General features: G+C 49.9%; 3 protein-coding genes across 5 annotated transcripts in view; all 3 read right to left on the bottom strand.

The window, feature by feature from the left end:
- Window positions 1-2,354: 2,354 nt before the first annotated feature.
- LOC148814915 (uncharacterized) lies at window positions 2,355-10,882 on the bottom strand. Its single transcript, XM_088905211.1, has 5 exons — window positions 10,813-10,882; window positions 8,645-8,677; window positions 8,096-8,170; window positions 5,674-5,714; window positions 2,355-4,747 (listed from the first exon to the last, which is right to left on the bottom strand). The coding sequence occupies exons 1-5, from the start codon at window positions 10,826-10,828 to the stop codon at window positions 4,514-4,516; spliced, it is 399 nt and encodes a 132-aa protein (XP_088761337.1). The 5' UTR covers window positions 10,829-10,882; the 3' UTR covers window positions 2,355-4,513.
- An 879-nt stretch (window positions 10,883-11,761) lies between these two features.
- On the bottom strand, window positions 11,762-22,454 carry LOC148814914 (phospholemman-like). 3 transcript variants are annotated; one of them, XM_088905214.1, is made up of 10 exons: window positions 22,049-22,454; window positions 18,591-18,647; window positions 17,650-17,676; window positions 16,541-16,567; window positions 16,014-16,040; window positions 15,177-15,251; window positions 14,245-14,281; window positions 13,414-13,463; window positions 13,187-13,228; window positions 11,762-11,995 (listed from the first exon to the last, which is right to left on the bottom strand). In XM_088905214.1, the coding sequence occupies exons 2-9, from the start codon at window positions 18,640-18,642 to the stop codon at window positions 13,206-13,208; spliced, it is 318 nt and encodes a 105-aa protein (XP_088761340.1). In that variant the 5' UTR covers window positions 18,643-18,647; window positions 22,049-22,454; the 3' UTR covers window positions 11,762-11,995; window positions 13,187-13,205. The 3 variants fall into 3 exon arrangements, with proteins under 3 accessions (XP_088761340.1, XP_088761343.1, XP_088761341.1); XM_088905217.1 differs by lacking the exon at window positions 13,414-13,463; XM_088905215.1 differs by lacking the exon at window positions 17,650-17,676.
- A 1,944-nt stretch (window positions 22,455-24,398) lies between these two features.
- The window catches only part of LOC148814910 (B-cell receptor CD22-like), a 65,213-nt gene continuing 63,410 nt past the window's right edge, over window positions 24,399-26,201 (bottom strand). The window contains exons 14-16 of the mRNA XM_088905192.1: window positions 26,122-26,176; window positions 25,500-25,580; window positions 24,399-25,209 (exon numbers count right to left, since the gene is read on the bottom strand). Coding sequence (XP_088761318.1) covers window positions 25,111-25,209; window positions 25,500-25,580; window positions 26,122-26,176 — 235 coding nt within the window. The 3' untranslated portion in view covers window positions 24,399-25,110. The remainder of the gene's footprint in view (window positions 25,210-25,499; window positions 25,581-26,121; window positions 26,177-26,201) is intronic.

Below are 26,201 nucleotides of genomic sequence, written 5' to 3'. Positions count from 1 at the left end.
AATGGGTTAATTAGTCCTAATTAACGAGTTATCACGTGCAACCTGGTTCAGAAATTAAGGAGCATTTTCTGACTCTTCTCTTTTTTTTGAGGGATCAGCTGTATTTAGTTCTTCAGTAAGCAAGTGGCGAATGTTCACCCTGCTGTGTGGGTAAACCTTCAGTGCTCATCATTGCTATTAATAATAACACTCGCTGTTTAAGTCAGGGGCATTATTCCTGTCATGAAGCTGACTAATGTTTTTCTGAAGAAACAAGGTCTTGAAAGTCTCTTTTTGAATAGTCACTAACATTTCAGATCCCTGCTGTAGCTGAGCAGATGACCCCTCATCTTCAGGGTGACGTAACTGCTTGGACTCAGATGGAAAAAGTCCCAGTGAGCGCGTGGCGGGCGGAGAGGCGAGGGGATTCATCAGGGGCACAGCGACCCCTCCCCTCCGCCCCCGGCCGCTGGCCCAGTGAGCTGTGCTCAGGAGACGGGTGAGGGGAAGTAAGCAGCAAGCTACTCGTCTCAGAAAAAAACTGTTGCATCATCTCGATTAGCACAACAAAATGCGTTAGCTGGGCAGATTGTAAGACAGTAAAAGGTGAGTCAGTTTACTGCAATACCACTTAGCCTGTTTCTCAGTAAATAAATTAGCACATTATGGCTTCAGAAATGAACCACCTCTTCATTTTAATACTAGAGAAAAACAAAATGACAGCAGACATCTGTCCCTGAGGAATCATGTGCGACGGTGCATACACACCCAGAAATCAAATTAGAGGGCCCTGTGGGATTTGGCCAGAGTGCTAGAGGGTAGCTGTCAATATTTGTGCAATGTTTTTCCTTTGGTACTTACACTGATGAGCAGTTTCAATGATTTTGTTTATTATAATTCACCAGGTGGATCATTCCAGTACTTTTTCCTTATGGAATGTCAGATTATTCTTGTTGTTTATCCAGAAAGAATGTCAGATTATTCCTGTTGTTTATCCAGAAAGAATGTTAGATTATCCCTGTTTTTTATCCAGAAAGAATGTTAGATTATCCCTGTTGTTTATCAAGAAAGAATGTGAGGTTATTTTGGTAGGTTGTGAATTATGACACTCCTGTTATTGAGAAAAGCTCCAATCGTCAGTGACTGTTTAAACTGCAGAATGTCCTGCTGATGTAAACACAGACGCAGGGACCTGTGTCAGTGCAGAAGTTCTGTGTTTCTTGATTTTCTTGATGTAGCAGAGGGAATATCAGACTGTACCATTGGCACGGTGCTCGATAAGCCTGCTGCTCTCTCTCTTACTGAATGTAAACTCGTGTGGAACAATCTACTGCTTCATTGTCAGCATTAAAGTCTTCCATCTTTCAACACACCTGAGTGGAGCATTGGGTCTTTCTGAGTGGAGCGTGGGGGTCTGTCTGAGTGGAGCGTGGGGTCTGTGCGAGTGGGGCCTGTCTGAGTGGGGTGTGGGGTCTGTCTGAGTGGAGCGTGGGGTCTGTGCGAGTGGGGCCTGTCTGAGTGGGGTGTGGGGTCTGTCTGAGTGGAGTGTGGGGTCTGTGCGAGTGGGGCCTGTCTGAGTGGGGTGTGGGGTCTGTGCGAGTGGGGCCTGTCTGAGTGGGGTGTGGGGTCTGTGCGAGTGGGGCCTGTCTGAGTGGAGTGTGGGGTCTGTGCGAGTGGGGCCTGTCTGAGTGGGGTGTGGGGTCTGTCTGAGTCGGGTGTGGGGTCTGTGCGAGTGGGGCCTGTCAGTACATACCACAGTTTACCACACTGTTATAGTATACTACAGTTTACCACAGTGTTACTGTATACTATACTACATTTTATCATGGTGTGCTCTAATTACATTTTTAATAGATTAGTAGAGCTCTTGGCAGAATGCTACACGTCATCACAGAATGTAACAGTGTGTAGCTACACAGGCCCTGGACGGTTTCTTACTGCAGACCAATACTCTAACCCCACCTTCACTCAACCAAAGAAAAACCAAAACACATCGCCCCCTACATCCGAAAGAGAGACCCATGATCTCAGCCTCTCTTACCCCTGCTGATATGACTCAGCTGTTTTGTTAGACAGTTGCTTATTAATATATGTTTGTTTTTCTTAAAAAGCTCGTCGTGCTGGCAATCAACACCATCTTCCACGGCCCTGCCCCTGCTGGGAAAGCTTGTATCTCTTCTCTCAGGGTCCGACGGCCAGTGACTCGGTCCAGCAGCCGAGTGAGGGAGCTGCCCAGCCACGCTCTCGCTCGCTCAAACAGCAGACTGCAGGAGGCATCAGATCCCCGCTCCACCGAGTCAAGGACCTCACCCACAGCACACTCGTGCTTTTCCTTCTCACCACACCAGCGCACAAGACAGACGCCATGAGCCGGGGCAACAACAAAACATCCCTTTATTGTACAATACTTTGCAACACGGAATAGATTTCAAATCCCTGTTCATTTGTTTGGTGGCTTTTGTGGGTCTTGTAGAAAAAAAAGAATCCAGACTGCGGCCTGGAATATACAGGCTGAGCTGAGACTGACACGGTCACAACCAGGTAAAAAGTGCAATTAAACATCACGAGGAAAAGAAGAGAAGTTATTCTTTTCGATTTTTGATATATATATATAGGCTTCTTAATCACATTCACTCCCTGCCTTCTGCAGTTCCCCACACACACGCACACAGGTAGATAAGTCACTATTGCATCCATTTCTCACTTTAAAAAGTGCTATGATTACTTTATTTCTGTTTCTAGGTCTTCATGCAATGGTCACAGAGCGGACAGACAGAGGCAGACTGGAGGTGGGGGGGGCTAGCCCCTCAGTCCAGAGAAAACAGGCCCTCTCCCTGCTTTTTCACATCCGCCACACAGGGATCCCGGAGAAAAGGAGGAAAAAGACAACGGGGATTCTTTTTCAAACACAAATAGTCAGCATGCATGTTTCGACGCTCTCCCTGGTGCTATCCCAGGAAAGCCCGAGATGGAATTTCCCTCCATCAGCAGTTTTTATTGAAGGACAGATTAAGCCAATATGTAGCTGTACGAATATATGTATAAATGGATCAAATTCATCCTGTATTTTTTAAAGATTTAGGCAGATTACCCTTTGTGAATCAGAGGAGTCAGTAAGTAACAAGATCTTTAAGGACGAAAAAGGAACAAGTAAAGGTTTAATCCATCCTTCTTCGGGTGTGACACCAGGCTCCACAGCCGAAACGTTGCGTTTCCTTTCTGCTCTTTTCAGCAGGAATAAACCTTTACTTGTTCCTTTGCAGCCCACGCGTGCTGCCGCAGCTCCCTGCATGAACTACTGTGAGGATGAGAGTCCAGAGGACAGCCGGTGTGTCAGCTGGGGATTGCACAACCATGGCATCCTGTCTGGGATCCGAGCCCTCCACCCCCCGAGTGAAGATCCAGTGCCCTGCCCACGGCCCCTCAGCCCAACTGCAAATTCCAAATCCCAAACTTCCAACAATTCCAGATGCAAGATAACGTTTGGGCTTTGATTTTGCTGGGTGGGTGGTGAGAAGATTTGAGTTTATTTTTAATGGCAAGATTGACTCCAAACATTCTGGCTTCCTGGATCAGAGCTGTCTGTTGTGAGAGCGAGTGGACACAGCCGATCGATAGAGAACGTTCCTGCCTACAGCTGAGGTGTGTCAGTAATGACGGAGTCAGCTATGTGTGTTTAGCACTGTGCAGTGAGCTTTGAACGTTTTGTTTTAAAACAATGTAGAATGCTGGGTTTTGTAAGACTGCAGTAAATATTTGGGTGGGTTGAGACAAGTTTCTGATCTATTCTTATTCAGCGGCAAGAAAAGTGCAAACCTTGCAACCTTGCACTGTGCTAAACCTTGCATGCATCTTGGCCACTGGGCAGAATCTGCACTTTAACACACAATCAGATTCTGAGCACCGAGATGTGAGTTTCTGTGATGTTACATGACTTCTGGCTGGAGCAGGGCTTATGAGGAAATCCAGCTGTGCTTCACAGAGGGCAAAGGAAGCCAAATTTATATCCCAGCTCTTTGGTAGGGTTTCCCCAGCCAGGTCCTGGTGACCCCAGATTTCTGTTGCTTTTGGTTCTAGCTGAGCTCTTGCTTGTACAAGTGACCCCCAGGCTCATCTAAGGATTTACAATCAATTAGAATTCATTTTTAGCTCTGAAACCATGAAGGAGATTTTAAAATGCACCTATATAAACAATACCTGAAGGCTGCAACTTATTTTCAGAGGAGGCACCATTGAGGAGACTGGTCACGGGTTCAACGAGGTCACAGAGAGTCCAGCTAGAATGAATAGCAGCAGATACTGTGGTCACCAGGGAGAGCGTTAACCGGGTCCGAAAGTGGTTTTATTTGGGCCCAAGACCGCTTGAGCCTCCCTGCTATAGCTGGGAGGAAGCTGGACTCTTCTGCAAGGATAAGTAACAGGCTTCAGGATTCTCACTTTTCTTAACGTAATCCTTCATTCATCAGTATTCCTTACTTTTATACTTACTGTAGACGCTGTTGTAAACAGCCTGGGATAAATCCTTCACAATTCACTATGAAAGGGTGCCATATAACGAATTAAAATTGACCAACTGACAAAGCTTTCCGGTTTTCGCTAAAGAGGAGATGTTTATCAGGAGGTCCCGGGGTCCTGTCTGGGTGTCGGGGTGGACAGAGGGCTGCCAGCGGCCTGGACTCCTCCTCCGTCGTTCTGGTGCATCTCTGCAGATGGGCAGCTCTTCCCTTCCCCCAGCTCCTGCTCTCCGCTTATACAGTCTGAGGCGGCACTGCAACACAGGAGCAGAGGCACAGAGGCACCTAGAATCCGTCCACCCACGACAGCCCTGGCTGTCTAATCCTAACCCTGCTTCAGGCTAAACTGAGCCCGTTATGCTCCGCTGCTTGGGATATCATGGGATATTGGGATATCACAATCGGATAATCGTACCTGATCCAGGCTCAAACACCCCCTGCACTGTCGCTTAGGAAATCCTGGGCACAGTCAGATAGTGACCTGGTCCAGGCTGATCCACTGAACTCCCTGCACTTGGAGTGAGTGGCTTTATTTATCGGGGTCACTTAGTAAAGACTTGGAAGCTGTGTGAGTTTAAGGGATCTCCCCAGGAGGCCCCTGTGGATTGAGGGGAGGCCCGTCCTGCAGGGAGTACTGATGGTGCAGAATGGGCTGAGGGCAAGAGGAGGGCAGGTCACAGTATTACCCGAGTCTGTTGGTCTATAATCTATAATCTGACACAACCCTCTTTCCTTGGTTATTCCCAGAATAGGGAAAATCTCTTCTGGAGATGAAATATCCCCACTGTGGAAGTTTTCTAATTCTGGAAATGTCCCCCCCACCAGTCCCACCCCCATCCAGTGGCAGGAGAGACAGTGCTCTGGTCACTAACAAGGGCTTTAATGTATGAAGGGCAGCTCAGACACAGGGCTGTACAGAGAGTGGTCAGCTAATGTCAGAGTTTTTCTCTCTGTCCGCTGGCTGTCATGGGACCAGCTATACCTTTTGATGGCTGCTCCTATATAAACCTTCTAATCAAGGGAGTTTTTCCCCTCTCCACTGTGCCAGTTCACTGCACCACGATCACCGCTGAACCCCGTTTTTCTAAATGCAGTCCTGCAGGTTCAGATCTACCAACATTACTGACTTTGTGAGGATTTTGTGCAATTTTACCCACAATCCATCTCTCAGTTTCCTTACCTTCTGTCTTTTGCGGCTGTAAAACTTCCACTGGGCTCCCGCTGTGAACAGACACGGACACAAGATGTTATTGAGAACTGAGGGCCTGCCACTGGGGGCGTACTGGAGAGATGGGGCGATGTCTGCCCAGATACTTCAGGAGTGAGCGTTCAAAGCTTTGTGGCCATATTCTACTGCAATGGTAAGAGGTGGTACAGTGAATTACTGAGCAACTGTAAGCAAAAATTGGTATTTGACTGCAGTGGTTAACTCCCCCTAGTGGACAAAAATCGCAATTCAACTGTTGTGTATCTTCTTAAATCTGAACCACATGGTTCCATTGCACCGCACAGGCCTCTGTATGCCCTACACTGCATCGATGTTGTCGATTCTCAATTAAACAGTTAAGAAGCTGTTAAAAGGCAAATTCAGCTCCAGAGCAGACTGGATAAGCGCCACAGGCTGAGTTATGGCCAGAAAGCTTCGCAGTGTCCACTATACACGGTGCAGAATTCGCAAAGCAGAAAACAAACACATTGAAAAACATCTGCAATCACTCGGTTTAGCTCAGCTCTCTCCACGCTCTTGAGCGGCGACCAGGACAGAGGGACCGCGCAAGCAGCATGCCGCCGGCACCGTGGACGCCACGAGACGGGCGCGGCGCCACCCCCGCGCCAGCAAAACAGCACGAGCCCACCTTCACCGGAGCGCGGTCCAAACACTCCCCGTGGCGCCGCTCTGCCATCGTCTCGTCGTGTCTGGCGAGCTCTGGGCGCGTTACTGAACCTCCTTTCCGGGCTGGAGGCTCGGGCCCCGCTGAGGTTAGCGAGCCACTTGAGCTAAGAGCTTAGAAATCATGCCTGCCTCCTGAAAACAGTACCGGGATCCCTCTGTATTTGGCTGCCTCTTGCAGTGAAGGTGAGCTCTTGAGAAGAATGCAGCCAGTTTGCTGGCGTGCGGGCAGCGCCTGTTAGTTAGCTGAGCTGGGGAGGGAAGTGGGCAGAGGCTGCAATTCTCAATCCTGCCACGAGAGGCCAGTGTTGCACAGAGGGGGAGGGGGAGGGATGTGCGCGGGCAGGAACGACAACGACCACGACCAACGTCTGGAAGGAGACAGAGACGGAGAGGGCACGAAACACAAAATACTCCTGCTTCCTGTCGTTCTCAAGTCCCAATGCATCCTGCATGCACAGGCCGGAGGAGAGCAAACAGAGGAGACAGCTTACTTGGAAGAAGATTTCACACATTTGAATTTTTTACCTGTCAGGAGAAAAGACAAGGGCTGCAGGTTAGGGGTCACAGGGGAAGGGTGGGGGAATGAGGGTGCCAAGCCAGCGGGGTGGAGGGCACCTCAGAAACAACCGAGGGACGACGTGACCTCCAGAGGAAAGGGGGAGCTCCAGTCTGTGTCCAGACTTCTCTCGGCTGTTTCTCTGCTCGGACACAGGGAGTTCGGCTCTGCAGCTGGCTGCATACTTGAGTGGGGTTCAAAAGTAACCAGGACTGCCTTGATCCCAGGTATTAACGCTGAGAGCCATCAATGAACTAGAAGGTTAAAGCTTGGCATCAGTGTGGAGGAAATTGTCATTTGTTTCCAGGCTCAGCTGTGCAATATGTGCGTAAGATGGGACCCCATTGTGTCTTGTGTGGTGTTGGGGGAACACTTGAGCCCCTGGAGTCCAACAGCTTCTGGATTGTGTTCCACCCGAACTCTGTTACACAGTGGGTCTAATTATTTAAGTAACGACATAACTATAATATTTCACTCCAGGAACCGAACTGCTTTATACAGTAGGTCCTGTAACTGTATTTTTATGAAGTGAATGATTTGAGGTACCAGCTGTTAAAGAGCTTAAGGAACATCCTATTTGTTTCTTCACAAAATAGCAAAATTAATTGTTAAACTGGTAACTCAAGTCACGATTTCAATGAACAATTGTCAAATTTCAATTAACCACTAACAACCGATGGGCATAATGGCCTCTTCTCGTTTAGAACCTTTCTCATGTTCTTATGTTGAAACAAAAAACAAGCCCTGCAGCAGCTCAGTTTGACACCCCAGCTCTCGTCCAGACAGAATTCCCGACCTCCCCCAAGCTGCCCAATCCCTGACCTTTCTGGAACATGATTGTAACAGTCTGACCGGATCACCCAGGATTATAACCATGATGCCAGCAAATATGGTTCACATCCAGTAGGTTTTGTTGGCTTTAAATCATTATCAGATTAATTATCTTTAATTGCATTAGGTGTGTCAAGTGGGCTCCTCTCAGCTGAAATGACTCTTGTATTATTATAGTCTGACTTTAGCACTTATTCTCAGGGTTTAAGATGGCTCCTTTCCATCATTGGAAATCAGTGACGAGTCTGCTGTTACAGTAAGAGTGTGGAGCGATTGGGGTGAAGAGTTGGAGAAGTGGCCAGCAGAGGGCGCCGTACTCACACAGGGCAATGAGGATCCCGGCCACAAACATGATGACAGCCAGAATCACCCCTGTGGTCCTCAGGGTATCATAATCTGTGGATAAACAAGAAGGATCATGAATAATTGTCATCATCTCAAACTGGACAGCCTTTGCCAGCCTGTGAAGCCTGCAGGACTGCCGAGTCTTTACTTAACAGAAATATGTGATTATTCATCCAGGGGCGGCACTGGAGTGCAGTGGTCAGCATTGCTGCCTCTCTGTGACTCTGGGTTGAAATGAGTGGAGTTTGCATGTTCTCCCTGTGTTTGTGTGGGTTTGTGCTCTGGTTTCCTCCCACAGTCCAGATACATGCTGACCAACAACACAACTACACCGACAGATACAACACAGATACAACAGATAGAACACAGATACATCTACAGCTACAACACAGATACAACACAGCTACACCGACAGATACAACAGATAGAACACAGATACATCTACAGCTACAACACAGATGCATCTACAGATACAACACAGCTACACCGACAGATACAACACAGCTACAACACAGATTCACCTACCGTATTCGAAATCGCTCTGTGGCAGGTGAGGCTCTGCAATACAGAGGAGAGAGCAAATCAGCACAATCAGAGGACACGCATGAGACAAGCTGCAGTAAACCTGCAGAAATACCAAACATGTCTGCCACTGGGAGCGTTCGCCTGGGCAGCGTGTTAGGAGTGACCATTGCACTCAGCTTTTAACAACTCAGACACATTTCTTAAAAAAAAAACTCATAACCCAGTGGAGTCCCTCCTTTCATCCTTGACCACATCAGAACAGGAGGCACTTCTTTACACGCAGGGTGGTGGGAGTGTGGAACAAGCTGTCCAGTCATATTGTTAAAGCTGATACTCTGGCGCCTTTCAAGAAACTACAGGATGAAATTCTCCAGTCATAGTTACTAAAGAGCATCTAACAGGCTAGACATGCTCATCTAATCTGTAACCTTTCTAAAGTTCCTGCGTTCTAATATGTCGTTAATCATTAGCACAGATCTGGGCCATGTCTTCCCTTCTGCATGCAGGGCGTTAATTATGCAGGAGGTTTTTGATCGCCCTGTGGGCTCCACTGCTGAAGCCAGCTGGCAGTCGCTGGGATCAATCCTCCACGCTCGTCCAACACCCAGGCGAACTCATGAGGAATAATTACCGCCTGGAATCTGCATCTCCTCTCACTGCTGTTTCTCTCTGCATGGAGGATTATTTTTAGCTCAGGTTTCAGTCTCCTGGCTGCTTTCGTGAGCCTGGGGTGTCACACACAGCTCCTGGGATGCCTGGTTTTCCTCCCAGCCTGACTTGTCGTGTAGATGTTGTAGTTGTCTGCAATTTCCCTCATGGGATCAATAAAAAAAATCTATCTAGATCAATAATTACTGGATCACATTTTTTTACTGAGACAGGTATAGGATGTGTCTAAAGAGCTTTCGCTGCTGAGAACTCAAAGCGTCACTTTGTTGTGAATTGAGAGAAGCAGTTAGAGAAAGGATGGACATCAGCAGTCTGGTATTCTTAGCGCCAGTGACAGCGCTGTCGATTGTCCAGGCAGATTCAAGACACCGAGACCAGCTGCTCAGCCGGAAATCGAGATACTGGCACGACAGCAAGGCAATGGAGAAGTTATGCTGGCGCCAGGTGTGGCTTGCAGATTTAACCTAGTAAAAAAATCAGCAGTGTGCAGGGCCTGCTGTCCACGCTGCGCGCTGCTCGCTGCGCCTCGGCTTCTATGGGCGGCTCACGGCTGCCACCTGGCGGCGCCGCCGCGTCACTGCGCCCGGTCCGAGCACTGCGGACCTGCTGGGAGCACGGGGATCTTGCCACACGAGCGCGTGCGGTGGTGACAAGTGTGAGGCGCGACTCCGGCTCGTGCTGCCGGCACCGCGGACCCGAGCGAGCGGCCAGCCGGCTGCTGCACCCGCAGCTGGGCGTGAGGCGCACACGGAGGGGTTTCCGTCTCCTCCGCCGGCTGCGGGAGACTCCCAGCCTCCCAGTGATTGATCGCAGCTGAACTGCTGGGCTATGCGGAAAAGCTTCCCTCAGCGAAAACCGGGAGAGGGGGGAGGGAGTCCCCACTCAGAGCGCACTGGGATTATTGAACGACTCAGGTGGATGATAATAATAATCTGCTGTGAAGGAACGCGCGATCAGCACACTAAGCGTCTCCACTATATGAATATGTGTATATCTAGATATTCAATTAGCAATTAATTAATTGCTCAGAATTTCTTTTTCATCATCATCATTAGCACATCTGATTCTAATCCGGCAGTTCACGAGCCGAGTCAGTGGAACTGCAGCCAGTCTGCACCCTCCGCCCGGACCCACGGTTCCGGTCCAGGACCCGGTTCCGAGCTCCACGCTACTCCTGCGGAACCGAGGCGCCCAGACCGCAGTTTTCAACACGGCGTGAGCCCAGATCCCCCCCCCCCCACAAAAAAAAGAAACACCCCAAACCTGTTAGGATCCCTGTTTCTAGATGACAGGGGGACGGTTTTATAGGAATCTGCAAACATGCTCCGCGAATACACAACATCCACTGAAACACCGTTTAAAAAGTGCGGAGACGCGCCAGAGAAACTCTTCCTCCGCAACGCCCGGGAATCTCGGGAAGTCTGCAGCTCAAGAGCCGAGCGTTAGTCTAGAGAAGGAGGATCCGCAGGCTGCTGCAGGAGCGCAGGAAAGGCTCTTACCTCTTGTTGAAGACATGATGGCTGCAGTGTGCGGGAGCCGGTGCTTCGCTGCTCAGATCTCTCTCTCTCTGCAGGGGTTGCGCGAGCGTGCTTGAAAGCCCTCAAAAAATTCTGCAGTTTTTTTTTTTAATGAAGCTCGGCTCGGGGGCCCCCTGCCGGCCAGCGGGCGCCACTGTCTCGCAGCGCCTCCCCGGCCCCCGGGGGAATCCGGCGGGGACACCGAGGGCGGCCCGGCCGTGTCGCGGCAGCTGCTCTGCAGGAGCGAGCGAGCGGGAGAGACTGCAGCCGGGGATCCTCGCGCTCCCCACTGCGGCACGAGAAGCGCGCTGGCTGCCCAGCAACAGGGCTCGCGCGCCGCGTGGTTATCGGTGTGTGTGCGTCTGTGTGTGCGAGTGTGTGTCTCTGTGCGAGTGTGTAGTGTGATTGTTTAGTACAAGTGTGCGAGTGTGTCAGACTGTGTGATACCTGTGTGTTTGTCAGAATGTGTGTCTGTAGTGTGTGATTGTGTAGTTATCAGTGTGGCGGGGGGTGTGGTTGTATTAGTTACCTGTGGAACACAGACACGGGCTGGTGACAGTTTGGAAAGTAGGGCTGCTACAAAATTGATATTTTTTAGGATGCAAAGGCCTATTAATTCTTGACAGAGACCAGCTCTATGGTGGGTTATTGCAGACAGAAAGATGACCTACTTTATCGAGTGTGCTACTGAGGTTTCAGCAGTGGGCCGTGGACAGGCGCTGTTACACCTGTACACTGCGCTGTGCGCAACCCAGCGTCATACTCATGTCTGACCAGCAGGGGGCTCTGCGACACGGTTCCACCCATTGTGAAAGAAGTTAGACCTCAAAAAAGCCCAAACCGAACCCAGCGGAAAGATGCGTAGGAGAACAGAAGGAAGACAGGCAGCAGTATCTCTCGATACAGAGAATCGGACACCGGAACGCCGAGATTATTTTAGCACTTTATTTATCCTTCGCTGGGACGGGCGGAGATACACGGACCGGAAGGGGGTGCTCTCGGGCTGGAGTCGCTCCTCGGACAGGCGGAGAGGCGGAGAGGAGACAAGGCGGGGCGAGCAGAAGCAGAGGAAGTCGGGTCCGGGTGGCGAACGGGCTTCCTGCGGGGGGCCAGCAGACGTCCGCGCGCCGGGGACGGCATCACTGACTGGCATCTCGGCGGGCACCTGGAGCGCACGAGCACGGCTGAGGGCGGGAACGTGAGAGCCCCTGCCCGCGCTGCGAAGCCAGGCGGCTCCCGGGCTCATCGCGCGCGACCTCATGCCAGCTCTTCAGCTTGCCGTGCTGAAGACCCCCGCACCCCAGCAAGTGCAGCTAAGAGCGGGTCAGACGGGCCACTGGGCTTATCTGGCCCGAAACCAGAAGGTTCTGATCGATAAATAGGACCCAGGGAAGCAGAACTTACAAAGCATCAGCAACCTCCCACGACAAAGTACCCATCCATTTCATGACTGATTCATCCAGTCCGGGATCCAGGGGAGCTGGAGTCTGTCTCAGCAAGCAAGCAGGCACAAGGCAGGGTACACCCTGGGCAGGACACCAGTCCATCAAAGGACACACAGACACACACACTCTGGACAGGACACCAGTCCATCACAGGACACACAGACACACACACCCTGGACAGGACACCAGTCCATCACAGGAGACACACACTCACACACCCTGGACAGGACACCAGTCCATCACAGGACACACACACTCACACACCAGGGCCAGTTATCACAGGAGCCAGTTAACCCACCAGCATGTCTTTAGCCTGGGGGAGGAAACCCATATGAACATGGGGAGAACATACAGACTCCACAGAGATGGTGTCCCCAAGAATTGAACCTGGGGCTCCAGCCATGCGATGCAGCAATGCTGACCACTGTACCCCCCATGTGTGATATATCCCTGCTAGAATGATACTGGAATTTAATATTATGCAAGGATCTGATAACAATTTGTGCCAGAATGGTGCCTTTAGTTAGGAGGGAAGCAGGCTGGAATATTTCCCTGCTGAGATAGTTCCACTTTCACAAGTAACACAATCATAAAATAGTACAACAAACAATAGTTGTGTAACAGTAGCCCAGCAAGTGGTGAAGAGAACGTCCACATTGCCCTCTAACAGGCTAACGCCTCATGACCACATGACTGCCTTCCCATAATTCCTTCTGGGACCTGGCATCAGGGAGGCGGCACAGGCAAGAACATGGTTCCAACTAGAAGTGGTAGCACAGAAATAACAGAACATGTCAGTCTTGCACAGCTATTGTGTTTTTCACGTCTTCAGGTGGTAGACGTGGTGAAATGCAGCAGCTGACAGGTTGTTTGGTTGGGAGGGGAGGCTGTGATGTGGTGTGCACACATACCTTGAATTCAGCCCCCTGCTTATCTCTTCCTACTGGACAGTCCTGCCGGGGAGAGAGGTCGGTTAATATCCTGCTGATAAGACACTCTTAAAGGAAGCTGAGAGAATCCTGGTCATCCAGGCTAATCCTAAATAAGCACTATATAAAATAAAGTTTTTTTTAATTATTACTCAGACTTGCACCAAAAGCAAGCGAAAAGGGAGAGAGATGAAAGAGATCTCACTCACGTCTGATGGATGACCTCAGATTCCCAGCTTCCTCATCGGGCTCCCCAGTGCTGTGAACGAGACGCGGGTTCATGACTCTGACGACAGGAGAACGCCCACGCTTGCTCTCTCTGCAACACCACACTGCCACCCAGGGCTGTGAAATTGCTCACGGTCCTTTTGTTTCAAGAAACACGACTTTTTTGCGGATTTCTTCTATTCAGATTTCCAACGACTTCATTCATAATTTTCTAATCTGGAGACTGCAAGGAGCTCCTAATCCAGCTGTGCCACTGACTCGCTGGGTGAGTTACAGGACCCTTCTGACGCCCGTCTTGTGGATGAGTGTCGCCCCCTACTGTCCACTCTAAAACTAGGCACAATGGCAGCTGATACATTTTGAATAGTTTTTAGCACCCAAAACTGCTGGAAACTTCATGTTATCTACAAATATTAATTAAAAAGACAAAGATAACGTTATAATGTTCCTGGCCTGTCATGGGTTAGGATGTAGTGGCATCAGGGGGAGTGACATTTCTCTGTCATGTGACATCAGAGGTACAACTGTGGGCTAAGAGACTCCAGATCAATGGTCAGCAACCCTGGTGCCGCCCAGGCCTTTCAGCTGTCTGCAGTCAGGGGTTAAAGGTCACTGTGAGTCTGGGCTCATGAGGACAGTAACTGGCTCAGCTCAGTCCCTGAGAGCCCAGTCCTTCAGGGGCTCTAGTGCCTTCAGTCAGGGGTTAAAGGTCACTGTGAGTCTGGGCTCATGAGGACAGTAACTGGCTCAGTTCAGCCCCCGAGAGCCCCAGTCCTTCAGGTGTTAATGTCAGGAGATGAAACCAGACTTACGGCTGTTGTTGGTTGAACTTGCAGCGACACTTGCGACCTGTGATTGGAAAGACACACACAGACGTTTAGGGTTTGTGAAAAGAAACTCAGTGTGTAAGCAGGTTCGAAACAGAAACACAGACACAGCTTTCACTTCCAAACTCTACTAACAAAGAATTTGCACATCCTTAGGAAATGAGTGTGTCTGATACGAAACCCACAGCTGTTCTGTTTGTGTTGGTTGAAATGCCTAGATCACGAACACAGGTCTGGAAAACACAGGTTACATTTACTCATTTTCCAAACTCCCACTCAGCCATGAAGTGGGCAGATGAGGATGGGAGAGAGGTCTGTAGTGTAGGTGAGGGGGCAGAGTGTCGTCCGCACGAGAACACTTGTAATCTGATCCAAAGGTAAAAGCTCATCCAGGGCGAGAGAGTAGGGATGAATTATTTCGTGCGCCTGCTTGTCAAGACGATGAAATCAAATCCTTAGCAGGTATTCCAGCAACGAGCTGAAACATTTCCTAGAGAAATATAGGGTACGTCTTCACTGTGCAAGAGCTCTGCCGTATTAATTTAAATCCCTGCTTGAGTTCAGCGACCCCCACGATAGGATTGCGATGCGGCTAATTCAGACCGAGCTGCACCCCAGCAAGAGAGGGCAGATCAAGTGTCCCAGAGATCAGATCAGATCTGCACGTGGCATCTCAGGATTGGATAGAGCAGAGATAGATGGGAGATACAGGAGAGAGGAGGAGGAGAGAAAGGAGTGGGAAGAGGAGAGGGGAATTCTGTGAAACAATTATTTTCACGTCTGCAGCTCAGAAGGAAGGAAAGAGCCTTTTTTAACCTCCCGTCAAGGACAGATGAGTTGACCCAGTCTTACAGCTCCTTCTCAGTTCACCCCCTCCCCCCCAGCTCAAAAACCAGCTGCTGCCACAGGGAACTCACTGAGGATGAGGAGGATCCCCATGAGGAAGAGGACAACAGCGAAGATCAGGCCTCCAATCCGCAGGGACTCGTAATCTGCAAAGTGAGAAGATGCACTTTCAGACGGAGAGCAGGGATACGTGTGGGACAGCCTGTCCAACTATAATCGTCTCACTGCAGGAGCTACCAAACCCCTTCACACACACTGAATCGCAGCGGAGATCCTCTGCCAACTGCTGAGCTCAGCACACACCCACAGGTCTCAGCCTGTGCAAGACATTGCCCTGTTCCGGAAAGCACAGCAATAGCATTGTAAAAAAACATGCTGGCACACAGGAAATGAACAGTTTAGTGCAAAGATGCGCAGATTTAAACAATCTTTCCTGAAGCAAACCAGTGGGGCAGATCAGCGCCACCACACGGTCAGAACTCGATTTCAGTTTGTGGATATGGATGTATTTTCAGGGCTGGCTGACCCCTGTCTGGGGGAATTCTGTTCCTCCAGGTCCTACAGCTCATTCCAGCAATCATTAACGAGCTGCGGAATGTCAGAAATTTCAACAAACAGAAGTGCTGGGAGGTGGGCGTGTCAGGGAACCCTCTCTGCACCCCAGGGACTCTTCAATACCCAGTTACTCCATAGAAGCAGGACAGGATTTGAACTGCCAATTAAAAAAAGATCCGGAAGAAAGTTCTTCTTCACCTGTTAGCTAGTTTACTGCGCTGACTGCAGACCACAAAAAAAATGAAGAATACATACAGAAAAAGATTTAATTGGGAACTGGTTTGAGGAAAAACAGAGGATTTGTTTTGAAGGACAGAAACCCTACTCTGTGCATGAAAATACAGGCCACTTACCGTAATGGAAAGGACTGTCATGATTGTCTGTAATTAGAAGAGAGAAAATACTTTGATAATGTGCCCTTTAAGTGACGTCTGCCCCCAGTGGCGAAGATGAGTACTGCAGCCTCAACACTGCAGGGCAGCTGACTTTTCACACCAGTCCTCTTGAGCAATGTCTGTCCAGGTACTGTACAATGGGATATATTGAAACTGGTAGCAATAATCAATATTCTGATCATTATTATTGATAAATTGTCAGCAAAAGAATCCTGAGTGCACACAGAACAAAGAAATCAATTCCTCACAGAGTGAAATGCATGTGTGCATTCAAGGGGTGTTTTAATTAGAAGGGTCAGTGAAACCCAGTCCCAGGTGCCAGGACGGGGGAACCTGCCCCCTGAGCTTTGGCAGTTAGAGGTACTGATGCCCCTCGCTTATTTATAACACCCATTTATAACACTCATTTACCAGCGGGTCCCTGTCTGCTTCCAGAAACCTACGTCTCTATTGACAAACCACAGCCAAGTAGAACTGCCTCCTACCTCGTTCCAGTTGGTCGGAACTGGACGCTGGGGGAAAAGAGAGAGGAAGAGGAGTGTGAGACTGGTGCCGAGGTCTGTCCAGTGCAGAGAGGTCAGAAACACACACATGCTGGCAGGCTGGGGGTGCGAGGGGCTCTCAGCGCTGTGCTCCCCTCCTCCTCCACTGAGCACGGAGGGGAGGGGGGGGGGTGCCCCGGGAGCAGAGTTGCTGGGGAGCACAGTCATGATGTCATGACTGTGATGTCATGCCCGTGATGTCATGCGATTCCTGGTGCCAGATGTTGTTGCAGAAATTCCAGTCAAGACTCTCTAATTTTATTTACAAATCACTCGCAAATGTGATTTGTCATGCGTCTGTGTGACCTTTGTCGGAGCCGAAAAACAACAACCAACACTACCATTAATATTACACTACTACACTAATAATACCACTAATACTACACTACTACTACCACTTTACAAGTAATACTACCACTACTACCAATATTACTACCTCTTCTCCTACCAATACTACACTAATACTACCACTACTACATTAATACTACCATTACTATTACACTAATACTACCTGTACTACCAAATTTACTGCCTCTACTCCCACCAAAACTACAATACCACAATAATACTACCACCGCTATAACTACACCACTATCACTACTAACATCACAGCCACCACTACTACTGGTAGCACTACTAACACGTCTCCTGTCCCACCACTATCAACACCGCCTCTGACAACCCAGGGGCCCCAGCCCACTGAGCCGTGACTCCTCCTGCCAGTCAGACTGCAGGTGAGCCACAGCTCTCCACAGGCCCTCCGCTGTCACCCCACACTGAAGTGAGCCACAGCTCTCCCAGGGGCCTGACAGGCCATCCGCCATGACCCCAGACTCCGGGTGTCGCTCCGTCCCTGAGCAGCAGGGAGCACGGACCGCTGCCAAGTTCCCACACAGCCGCCTCACCGCAGAGCTCACACGCCGGTCAAGACAAGCGCGCTCCAGCCCCGACTGAGCAGCCAGGCCCCCCCGCCCCCCTGGACACAGACCCACAGCATTCCCGCTCTCGGGTGACAGTGCCATGCCTCCTCCTGCAGCGATGCGATCACTTACCGTGAGTATATCTGCCGAAGGACGATCCTGTCAGCACAGATATACACACAGAGTTAAACCTCAGGGAGCCGCCCACAGCTGCGCTCTGAACGAGCTCTGTGGGAACCAGTTGCATGCACTCAACACACACTGAGGGGGGGGATCGGAGGGGACTTTTCCCTGGAATAACGAAACGTCCTCAAACAGCTGTGTGTCTGAGCGGAAACAGCCTTTCCCAAGGACGAAGCTGGGCTGTGCTCTGACCTCAACTCCCCCGGCCGCAGACAGGAGAGGAGGCTGAAGACGTCTCCCCCTTCAAGAGCCTGACAGCGCCCGGGATCACCCACCCCAGACACAGGCCCTGTGGGCCACGTTAAGTGCCAGAAGAGACCTGGATCTGTACTGTATATCAGCTCAGGGCCCAGCCACAGTTCTGGGGAGGATCCTAATCAAGTCACATGGTGTCTTGCCACTGTCACACTGTCAAAACTGAATAACAGTGCTGATATTAAAGGTACAGAAGGGTGACCTGGAGGCTAGTTTGGGGGTACACAAGATTACGACAATCCACCAGCTCCCCACTGAGCTGCTCAGGCTGCAGTGTCGGGGGGTGAAACTGTCACAGTGCCCTTGTGCTCAGTCATTGGAAAGACTCTGTCATTCAAGAAGCCGTCTGTGTTTCTTTCCTTCCTTGTCCGAAAATAACCGCCACTTGTTCACTACTAACAAGCTGCTCAGCATTTGGAAGGCGGGTGATCGGTAATGCAGAGACTCTGAGTTTAGCAGCCACAGGCTCTCGTGAGCAAGCAAACAGGCTATCGTGTTCGGAGTCGTCTGCTGCATCCAATATCCACCGCTGGCAACCTACACAAGAGCCCATGGCTGTTAAAAATTTCAAGGCTGTGGGATCTACCTGTCTATCTAAGACACGTTAGGACACACAAAAATGGAAGAGCACTCACCCACAGTCGTGGCAACACCAGAGCAGAGCACTAGCAGTACAGACAGATCCATCCCACCTGTGGACCAGGAAAGAGCAGAGCTGTGAGACAGGCCTGCAGCAGAACAGCTCGTTTCTGACGCCGAAACGTAAGAACTGTTACCAAAGAGAAGGAAGCTTTCAGGCTCGTCTGAAATGAGGATCCAGTCGGGTCCTGAAAGAAGCCGGAGACTTGGCTTCCCTACATGGCTTGGCAGCTTGTTCCACACTTCTACCCCCCTTTGTGTAAAGAAGCACCTCCTGTTATGTTTGGAGGACCTCACCCTACTTTGACAATATGACGACCTCATGCACTTTTTTTGACAATATCTTTCTATTGAACAGTTCTGATACTTATTCTTTGCTGCTTGGTAGAATTTCTAATTCCGGGCAATTTATACAATTTACATCAGGCCTATAACGGTTGGTGGAGTAGTGTTCAGCATTTCTGTGTTGCAGCACTCAGGCTCTAGGATCAATTCCAGTGTTGCTGTCTGTGTGGAGTTTGCATGTTCACCCCATGATCCTGTGGGTTTCCTCTGGGTGCTCCAGTTTCCTCCCACAGTCCAAAGACATGCTGGTGGGTTAATTGGCTTCTGGGAAAACTGTCCCTGGTGTGAGTGTATGCATATTTCTGTCTGCCCTGCGATGGACTGGCATTTGATCCTGGGGTTACCCCTCTGTCTGTTGCCACCCTGAATGTGAAGCACTTAGGAGATGGGTGGATGGATAACAGATGTGCGCAGAGCTATTTACTCAAATCAGAAATCAGGAAGTGAATCAGGCTGAGGTGATCAGTGTAAAATGAAGTTTACTACATGACAGACTTGACTTTTTCACACTCAAATCTGAGTCGATAATAGACTCAATAGGTGTGTGTCACATCACGACTGGGTCTGAGATGCTGTGACAGCACAGGTATAGAAATAATAAATCACACACTGCAGCTCACAAACCGGGGAGTGGATCACACTGCTTCAGGAAGGGACTCTTTCGAAGTGGGATTTCACTGCTGTTGGTTCCCTGAGCTGGGGGCTGCAGGGTCTGTTTGAGCAACTGGAGCTGCAGAGCTGGTATTTCACAGGCATGCGACTCGCGGCACCCATGCGACTCATGGTGCAGAGGCCCAGGCATCTATTTGTGGAGTCATATTGCCGAGAGATGGGGGTAGGTCCCAAGTTGAGGGGTCCCAGCAGACCAAGATTGGGGTCACTGGAGGAAACTCCTCTTGCTCGTCTTTCACAGCTCAGCTCCTGCAGGTTTGGATCGGGTCGGGTTACCTCTGATTCAGGGGGTCTCCAGCCCTGGTCCTGGGGAGCCCCAGTCCAGTCAGTCATACAGGTCCCCCTGAATCATGTGTTTTTTTTAAGATTAAGAAAACTTGGACAATCCCAGTGAGTCAATAGGACTCCCGTTCCACAACAGTTTGATCCATTTCAGGCTTCAAAGGTTGCATACACTACTGCTCAAACAGAATAAAAGCATACAGAATATGTCCCACAGCTTTAACTACAGTACTGTACTACAGTATGCAGACTATCAGGTAAAAGACGCGCTTTACTAAGGCGTGCAGTTTGTAAACCCCGGCATGGATCACACTGCAACAAAATGGAAGCCTAGTGAGTTCTCTAAAACTAAAAGCAGGCTTGATATTTAATGATTATCTAAAGAGGCACTTATTACGTTCTTCGGATAATCTTTACACTTAGGAAAACAGATTGCGAACCGTCTTTGATGATAATGTAATGATAAATGTCGTGGACCTCACTTGCACAGGTAACACACTGCTCTCTGCTCGCTCCTGCCGTCTTTCATGTAGCGCCTGATCATCCTTCAAGAGACAAGACAGTTACGGGACAATACGGAGAAGCCACGATCTCAGCAGAGCCCAGTCTGCGGGTCCAGTTAGGGATCTCCGTGATTCCTGAAGGTCAGCGCAGGGACACACAGGGTGAGCGCCGGGCATTAACGCCACCGTGCTTATTTCAACCCGAGGGGATCTCTGTATTTATTCTGTTTTTCCTTCGTATCACTTAACAGCCAATACCACAAACACGACAACAAGTCAGTGCGAAACGTGTCGGTCTGTGGATTAGAAAATGCGCGGAACGAAATTAAAGGGTTTCATTTTAATTATAGTATCCGACTATCCGACTTCGGAATGGTAAATCGCACTTTCTCAATTACGCATGCGCCAGAGATAACCGAGAAACTAGTAATTACAGATAATGACTGTTTTCGTATTGTTGTAAACAGTTGTTTTTTTTATTTTTCTGTGAATCCTTCAGTAATGGAAATGTATGTCATTGTAATCCTCCACACACAAACACACAGCTTGCCAGCACACAGAAATCACGTTTTTAAAAATACGAATTATTCAGTTTTTTAAAAAAATGGTTATTTACACTGTTAGCAAACTGCAAATCTCGCATTTTACACTTCTGAACAGGCGCGGCTCGTGGTTCCGCCAGGACTAAGGAGGGGGTGGAAAACACACAAACTGAACCATCTAGACTGGAGTATTGTCACATGTCTCCTTGTTGCTACTTTTGGAAACCCAAATAGCAGGAGGACAGGGCAATTAAAATGGAAGGTTTCGGAAAATGAATGTCTCTTTATCAAGGAGAACAATGAGTCCTCAGAAGACAGTAACTGACAATTAACTCCGAAACGGCATCGGCTGTCGTGTCTGAACTCTGTCATTTCCAAACCATAAATCCACGCGAGAGCGTGTGAAAGTCTTTCTGAAAGACAATCGAGGGGCGCTCTGGAGTTTCCTGCCCGGCTCCCGCAACCCCTCACTCCAATACAAGCCGCATCGATGATATCTCGAATTTTAAGATCAAAGAAGATCGATGAGGTGACTCCATTCAAAGCGCCCGTCTATGGACTCTGTGCGATAACATATCGTGTTTCTATCGACCGCGTCAAGTCAAATAAAAAGAAAACGAAATATTTGAGTTGGTTGCAAACTAAATTTCAGTTGCAACGCAACACGCGGACAGATTAATAACTTCTCCTGATCGACGCTGTTACACTTATAAATTACGCCTTGATATGTACAAAATCCCCATGCATTGTTTTTAGGAAGATACAGCGGTTGCCTCTGGCTGGTGTGTACGGTCCTGTCCGCGCTGCTGCTGTGCCCCCAGGTCTGGGACAAACTTCCCAATCCGCTCAGTCCGCTCCCGCTCCTCGACCCGCTGCGGTTAATGACCGGGATCTTAAAGCTAAATTCTCGAACCCGCCAGCGTCTAGCTAAGCCAAGCGGCGGAGAACAGACGAGATTTTCACACATCTCATGAACGCAACAAGTCCCCCTGGTGTGCCGCCCCAGCACCCCAGTACCCCAAAACCACCCCCGTCCCGACGGGCAAGACCTGCGCACGAGAGGCGCCCCAGCTGGCTTCCTCGCGGCGCAGCGGAGACGCGAGAACTCACCAAGCAAAAGCGCGCGACCACTTCCCAATCCCCCAAAACACTGAGATTTCAAAAAACAACTTTCACTCCCGACGGCAACGTCCCAGGACTGTGCGCCGGTTCCTCTCGGTTCGTGCTGTGTGGCTGGCGGCGCCGAGCGGAGCGCGTTGTGAGGCACAGGGACAGCTGGGTCTCCGTGTAACACAGTCCGCGGGTGGATCGTGTCCAGGTTCAAGTATAGCGGAGGGAGGGGGCTGGGGACGGGCTGCGGTGTTGTTGTGGGGAGGGGGGCTGCTCTGGGCAGGAGGAGGGGGAAGGGGAGGGGGCAGGAGAGGGGAGCGGAGGGGCAGACTCCCAGACACTGCAAAGCGACCGTGCCTCTCAGAACAGTAACACACACGGTTACAGGCGAAGCGAAAGACCGGTCTGGGCTGAAATCTGTTCGCTGCTCGGCGTTTTGTTTTAAGACGGGCCTGTCTCCAGTCCCGGGGTGCGGGTGTGCTTGTTCCCCGCTTCTGGGCGGGCTGAGCGCCGCCTCTCGCTTTTTCAGACTTTCAGAGTTGTCGGCGCTTCCCAAACCAAACAACAGGACAGCCTGTTCGCGTGCACGCTGATCCCGGAGTGTCCGGTAATTTAGCGAAGTTCTGCAACTGCAGGCGCTTCGTCACCGCTGATGTGCAGCTGCTGTTCACTGCTGATGTCAGTACTAACGTACCCAACGCTCCGCTCCAATGAGCCCGCGAAGGGAAAAGGGGAAAAGAGAGTTTTCCCGAACTTCACTCCCGGCAAGGCGCTGCACCCACGCCACGAGCTCGGGCGCCTCTCGTGGGGAGGCAGTGTGGGAGGCGCGCGTTCTTAGGCAGCTTATTGCACAGCGTGACGGACTCCGTGACTAAGCGCTTTTCGCCAGGGTCACTCCCCGGGCAGAGCGCTGTCCTTAGGGAGTCCTAAGTACCTTCACGCAGTGTGATGGCTGCATGTACACCAGGGATCGCCAACCCTGATCCCCCTGTATGGGCTCTTGGTGACCCAAATCTGCTTGTAACTGGCTTAATTACATCAGTTCTCCCAGCTCTTCAGGCCCTACTCCTTTACTTTAAAGACAGACACAGACATTAACCACAGACACACTGACTGACCCTCCAGGACCAGGACTGGACAGCCCTGCGGACACACTGACTGACCCTCCAGGACCAGGACTGGACAGCCCTGCGAACACACTGACTGACCCTCCAGGACCAGAATTGGCTGCAGACACACTGAAACATCCAGGAGCAGGATAAGTGACCCCTTCCTTATACTTTGGGGATACATTTGCATCAATATTGAGTTTTGCTCCACTCAATCAGCTGAACTCTGGGATCTTTGTTACACTTGTAACCTGACCTCAAATTTGAAAACTCCTGCTGGTTATTGGATGCGTTTGTTGACTTGTTTCAATTAAGCCAGTAATGAGTTGATTCAGGTCATTACCAACTGATTTTTAATGAAAATGAAAACATGTCTAATGCACCTGAGACTTCATCTCCTATATTAGCCAGTTGGGATCTCTGGAAAGGACCTTTATGTGTTGTTCAAAGATGGTTTATGTCATATACATGATTTGTGATATTAATCTATTTTGCAGTTTCCTCCTCTGTACTTATATCTCCATGCATTTCTGATTTCATTATTTCTGCTTGGAACTGTTTGAGGAGAAACATTCTTTCCTCACGCCAGCAGCACCAGATTCTGAAAAGACCTTTTCACAGCCCAGCAATGAAACAATATGGGGAAGTTTTGTGGCGTGACGCCATGGGCTTTCACCAGTACATAGGTGCAGCAGTCATTTCTTTCCCCTGGACGCTTCCTGTGACGGAGCTTTTGAGAAGTTCTTCCTCTTCAGGAGTTACTGTTCTGAGTTTTTAAAGGGAAAGGAGAATAACCACCAAAAGAGCAGAAGAGAGTGGAGGAGAAGCAATTTACGTGGACCCTCAGGAAGTGAGAATAAAGAACAAAATGATATGAGTCCTTTAATTTGTAACACCACCCCTCCCCAAGAGCCCCACATTCAGCACACTAAAGCAGAGCAGTGGCTGGCCCACAATCAACCACCTTGCCCTGTACAAGCGAACACCCCCCAGTGAGTGATTTAGGGCTCCAAACAGCCAATTGGAGAGCTGGCAGACTATGGGAGTGCTGGAGCTCGAGAGAGGGAAGTGGGAAGCTAAAACAGAAAAACAGAGCGAAGCGGAGCGCTCTTGGCAGCAGAGGAGAGCCTCTCTGTGGGAAATCGAAAGCAGGGCATTGCCAGGAGCAACGCGAAGGATTTCAAGGCCACCAGGGCGACTGACCCATAGCAACGCTGCAGGGGGTCAGCTGATCTGGGGGAAAGCCGGACAGGGAGGTGTGAGTGGAGAGAGGGGAGGTGAGGGGGGGTGGCCTTTGAATTCAAGTCCCGCAAACAGTCAGATCCCAGATGTGCTGTGTGCTCGGGAATGTGGCTTTGGGAACCATGGTTACTGCCCACCCCCCGCCCCCCTGAGCCAATAAAAAAAGAAAAACAGGCTAAATTCAACCAGAGAGCCAGCCGCCGGGGAGAGGACTAACACACAACACAACAATACAACCTCTGTGTTTCTGGGGAAAGGTCTGCTAACAGCTCAGCTGGGGTTAAAGACCAGCAGCACGATGCGTCACACACACAGGGAGAGCCCGATACAGCAGGAGATGTGCACGAGTTTCCGTCGTGACATGATGTCAGGAAACACTCCTATTTGTCTGATCAGTTTTGGGTGTCGTCATGGAGCAAGGGGAGGTCTGTGAATGTGTGGCCACAACACCCATGATGCGCCATGTCCTGCGCTCCATTACCAGCTGGGGCTACTTTCTGTGTGCCACTTGCATGTTATCCCGGTGCTGTTTGGGAGGGGCTGTCCAGGCATGGAGGACCCGTCAGTGTGTCCGCAGGTGTGGCAGAATAACAAAACTGTGACATAAAAGGGAGGAAGCTTCTTTTTCCCCAGAAACGCTGTTGAACAATGGTATCACACACTGTATGCTGAACACGACACTTTCAACACTACGTCTCATCCCCAGCTGTGTCAGTTCCCTCTTCCCTTCTCTGATGTCCTGATATTCTCATATACTGAGGACTGAGCTGGTCTCTGGAGAGCAGTGTAGTTGTCGCTGTCCTGTGGGCTCTGAAAGACACCGAGTCACAGACACACTGTCACACTGGGGCTGCAGTACTGAACACAACACCGAGGACTGGAATAGACTGAACTAACAGATATACTGTACTGAACACAACACTGAGGGCTGGATTAGACTGAACTAACAGGTATACTGTACTGAACACAACACTGAGGGCTGGAATGTTTAAAAGTAATAAAGATACTAAAGTAAACATTGATTAGATTAGCATATTGTTACATGCACAGGCAGATGCTGCTGCAATTAGAAAAAACTTTCCTCCTACTGACAGACTTACCCTCAGAGTGTTGTGATCAGAAGACACAGCTCTCAAGTCCAGAGCTGTGTAAGTGTCACCAAGTGGATCAGACGTCTTACCCTGTGAAGAGAGAGAGGGGGAGGAGTGGAGAAAGAGTTTCTTGAAGGATTATTATTACTACTTTTAGAAAACTTTAATTAATTTAAACGTAAACTTTAGTTAATTTAAGCAAATAAACTCTTGCAAATCATTCTGCCACCTTCTGGTAAGAGATTGAAATGACATTTAGTTTCTCTTCAACCTTTGATCTGCTGGAAGTCTAAACATTATGAGTGTGCACCTGTGTAGGAAGTTTATTCTGCTGTATTTTATTTTGGACACCTTTGCTCTGCACAGCTGTTTTCTCTGCTGCTGTGATGAGTGTAGAAGAGCTGAAGTGTGAGGGTAAATATTCCTGCTCTAGACTGTAGTGAGAAAGATGGTCTTATTTGCTGGAGAGGAGGGATCAAGCAATTGAGCAGCAGAATGGCCATTTCTCAGTGATGACCTGTCCTCAGTTTGCATGTCCTCAGTGCAGACGCCTCCACAGCTGGCTGCTTGGACGGTGCTGTCTGGGACGGGCGTGATGCTCACTCTCAGATCAGCTCCTGCAGGCTCTTACCTCAGTCTGGGCTCCTCCAGTGCTGCTGTCCTGTGTGGGCAGGGCAGTGACCCTCCTGTAGAGGACAAGGGGTCAGTGGT

This window comes from Atractosteus spatula, chromosome 25, assembly GCF_055471065.1.
Source record: "Atractosteus spatula isolate fAtrSpa1 chromosome 25, fAtrSpa1.hap1, whole genome shotgun sequence".
In the NCBI taxonomy this organism is placed as follows: domain Eukaryota; kingdom Metazoa; phylum Chordata; class Actinopteri; order Semionotiformes; family Lepisosteidae; genus Atractosteus; species Atractosteus spatula.
The sequence above is the reverse complement of the archived record's forward strand: the minus strand, read 5'-3'. Positions and strand labels throughout refer to the sequence as shown.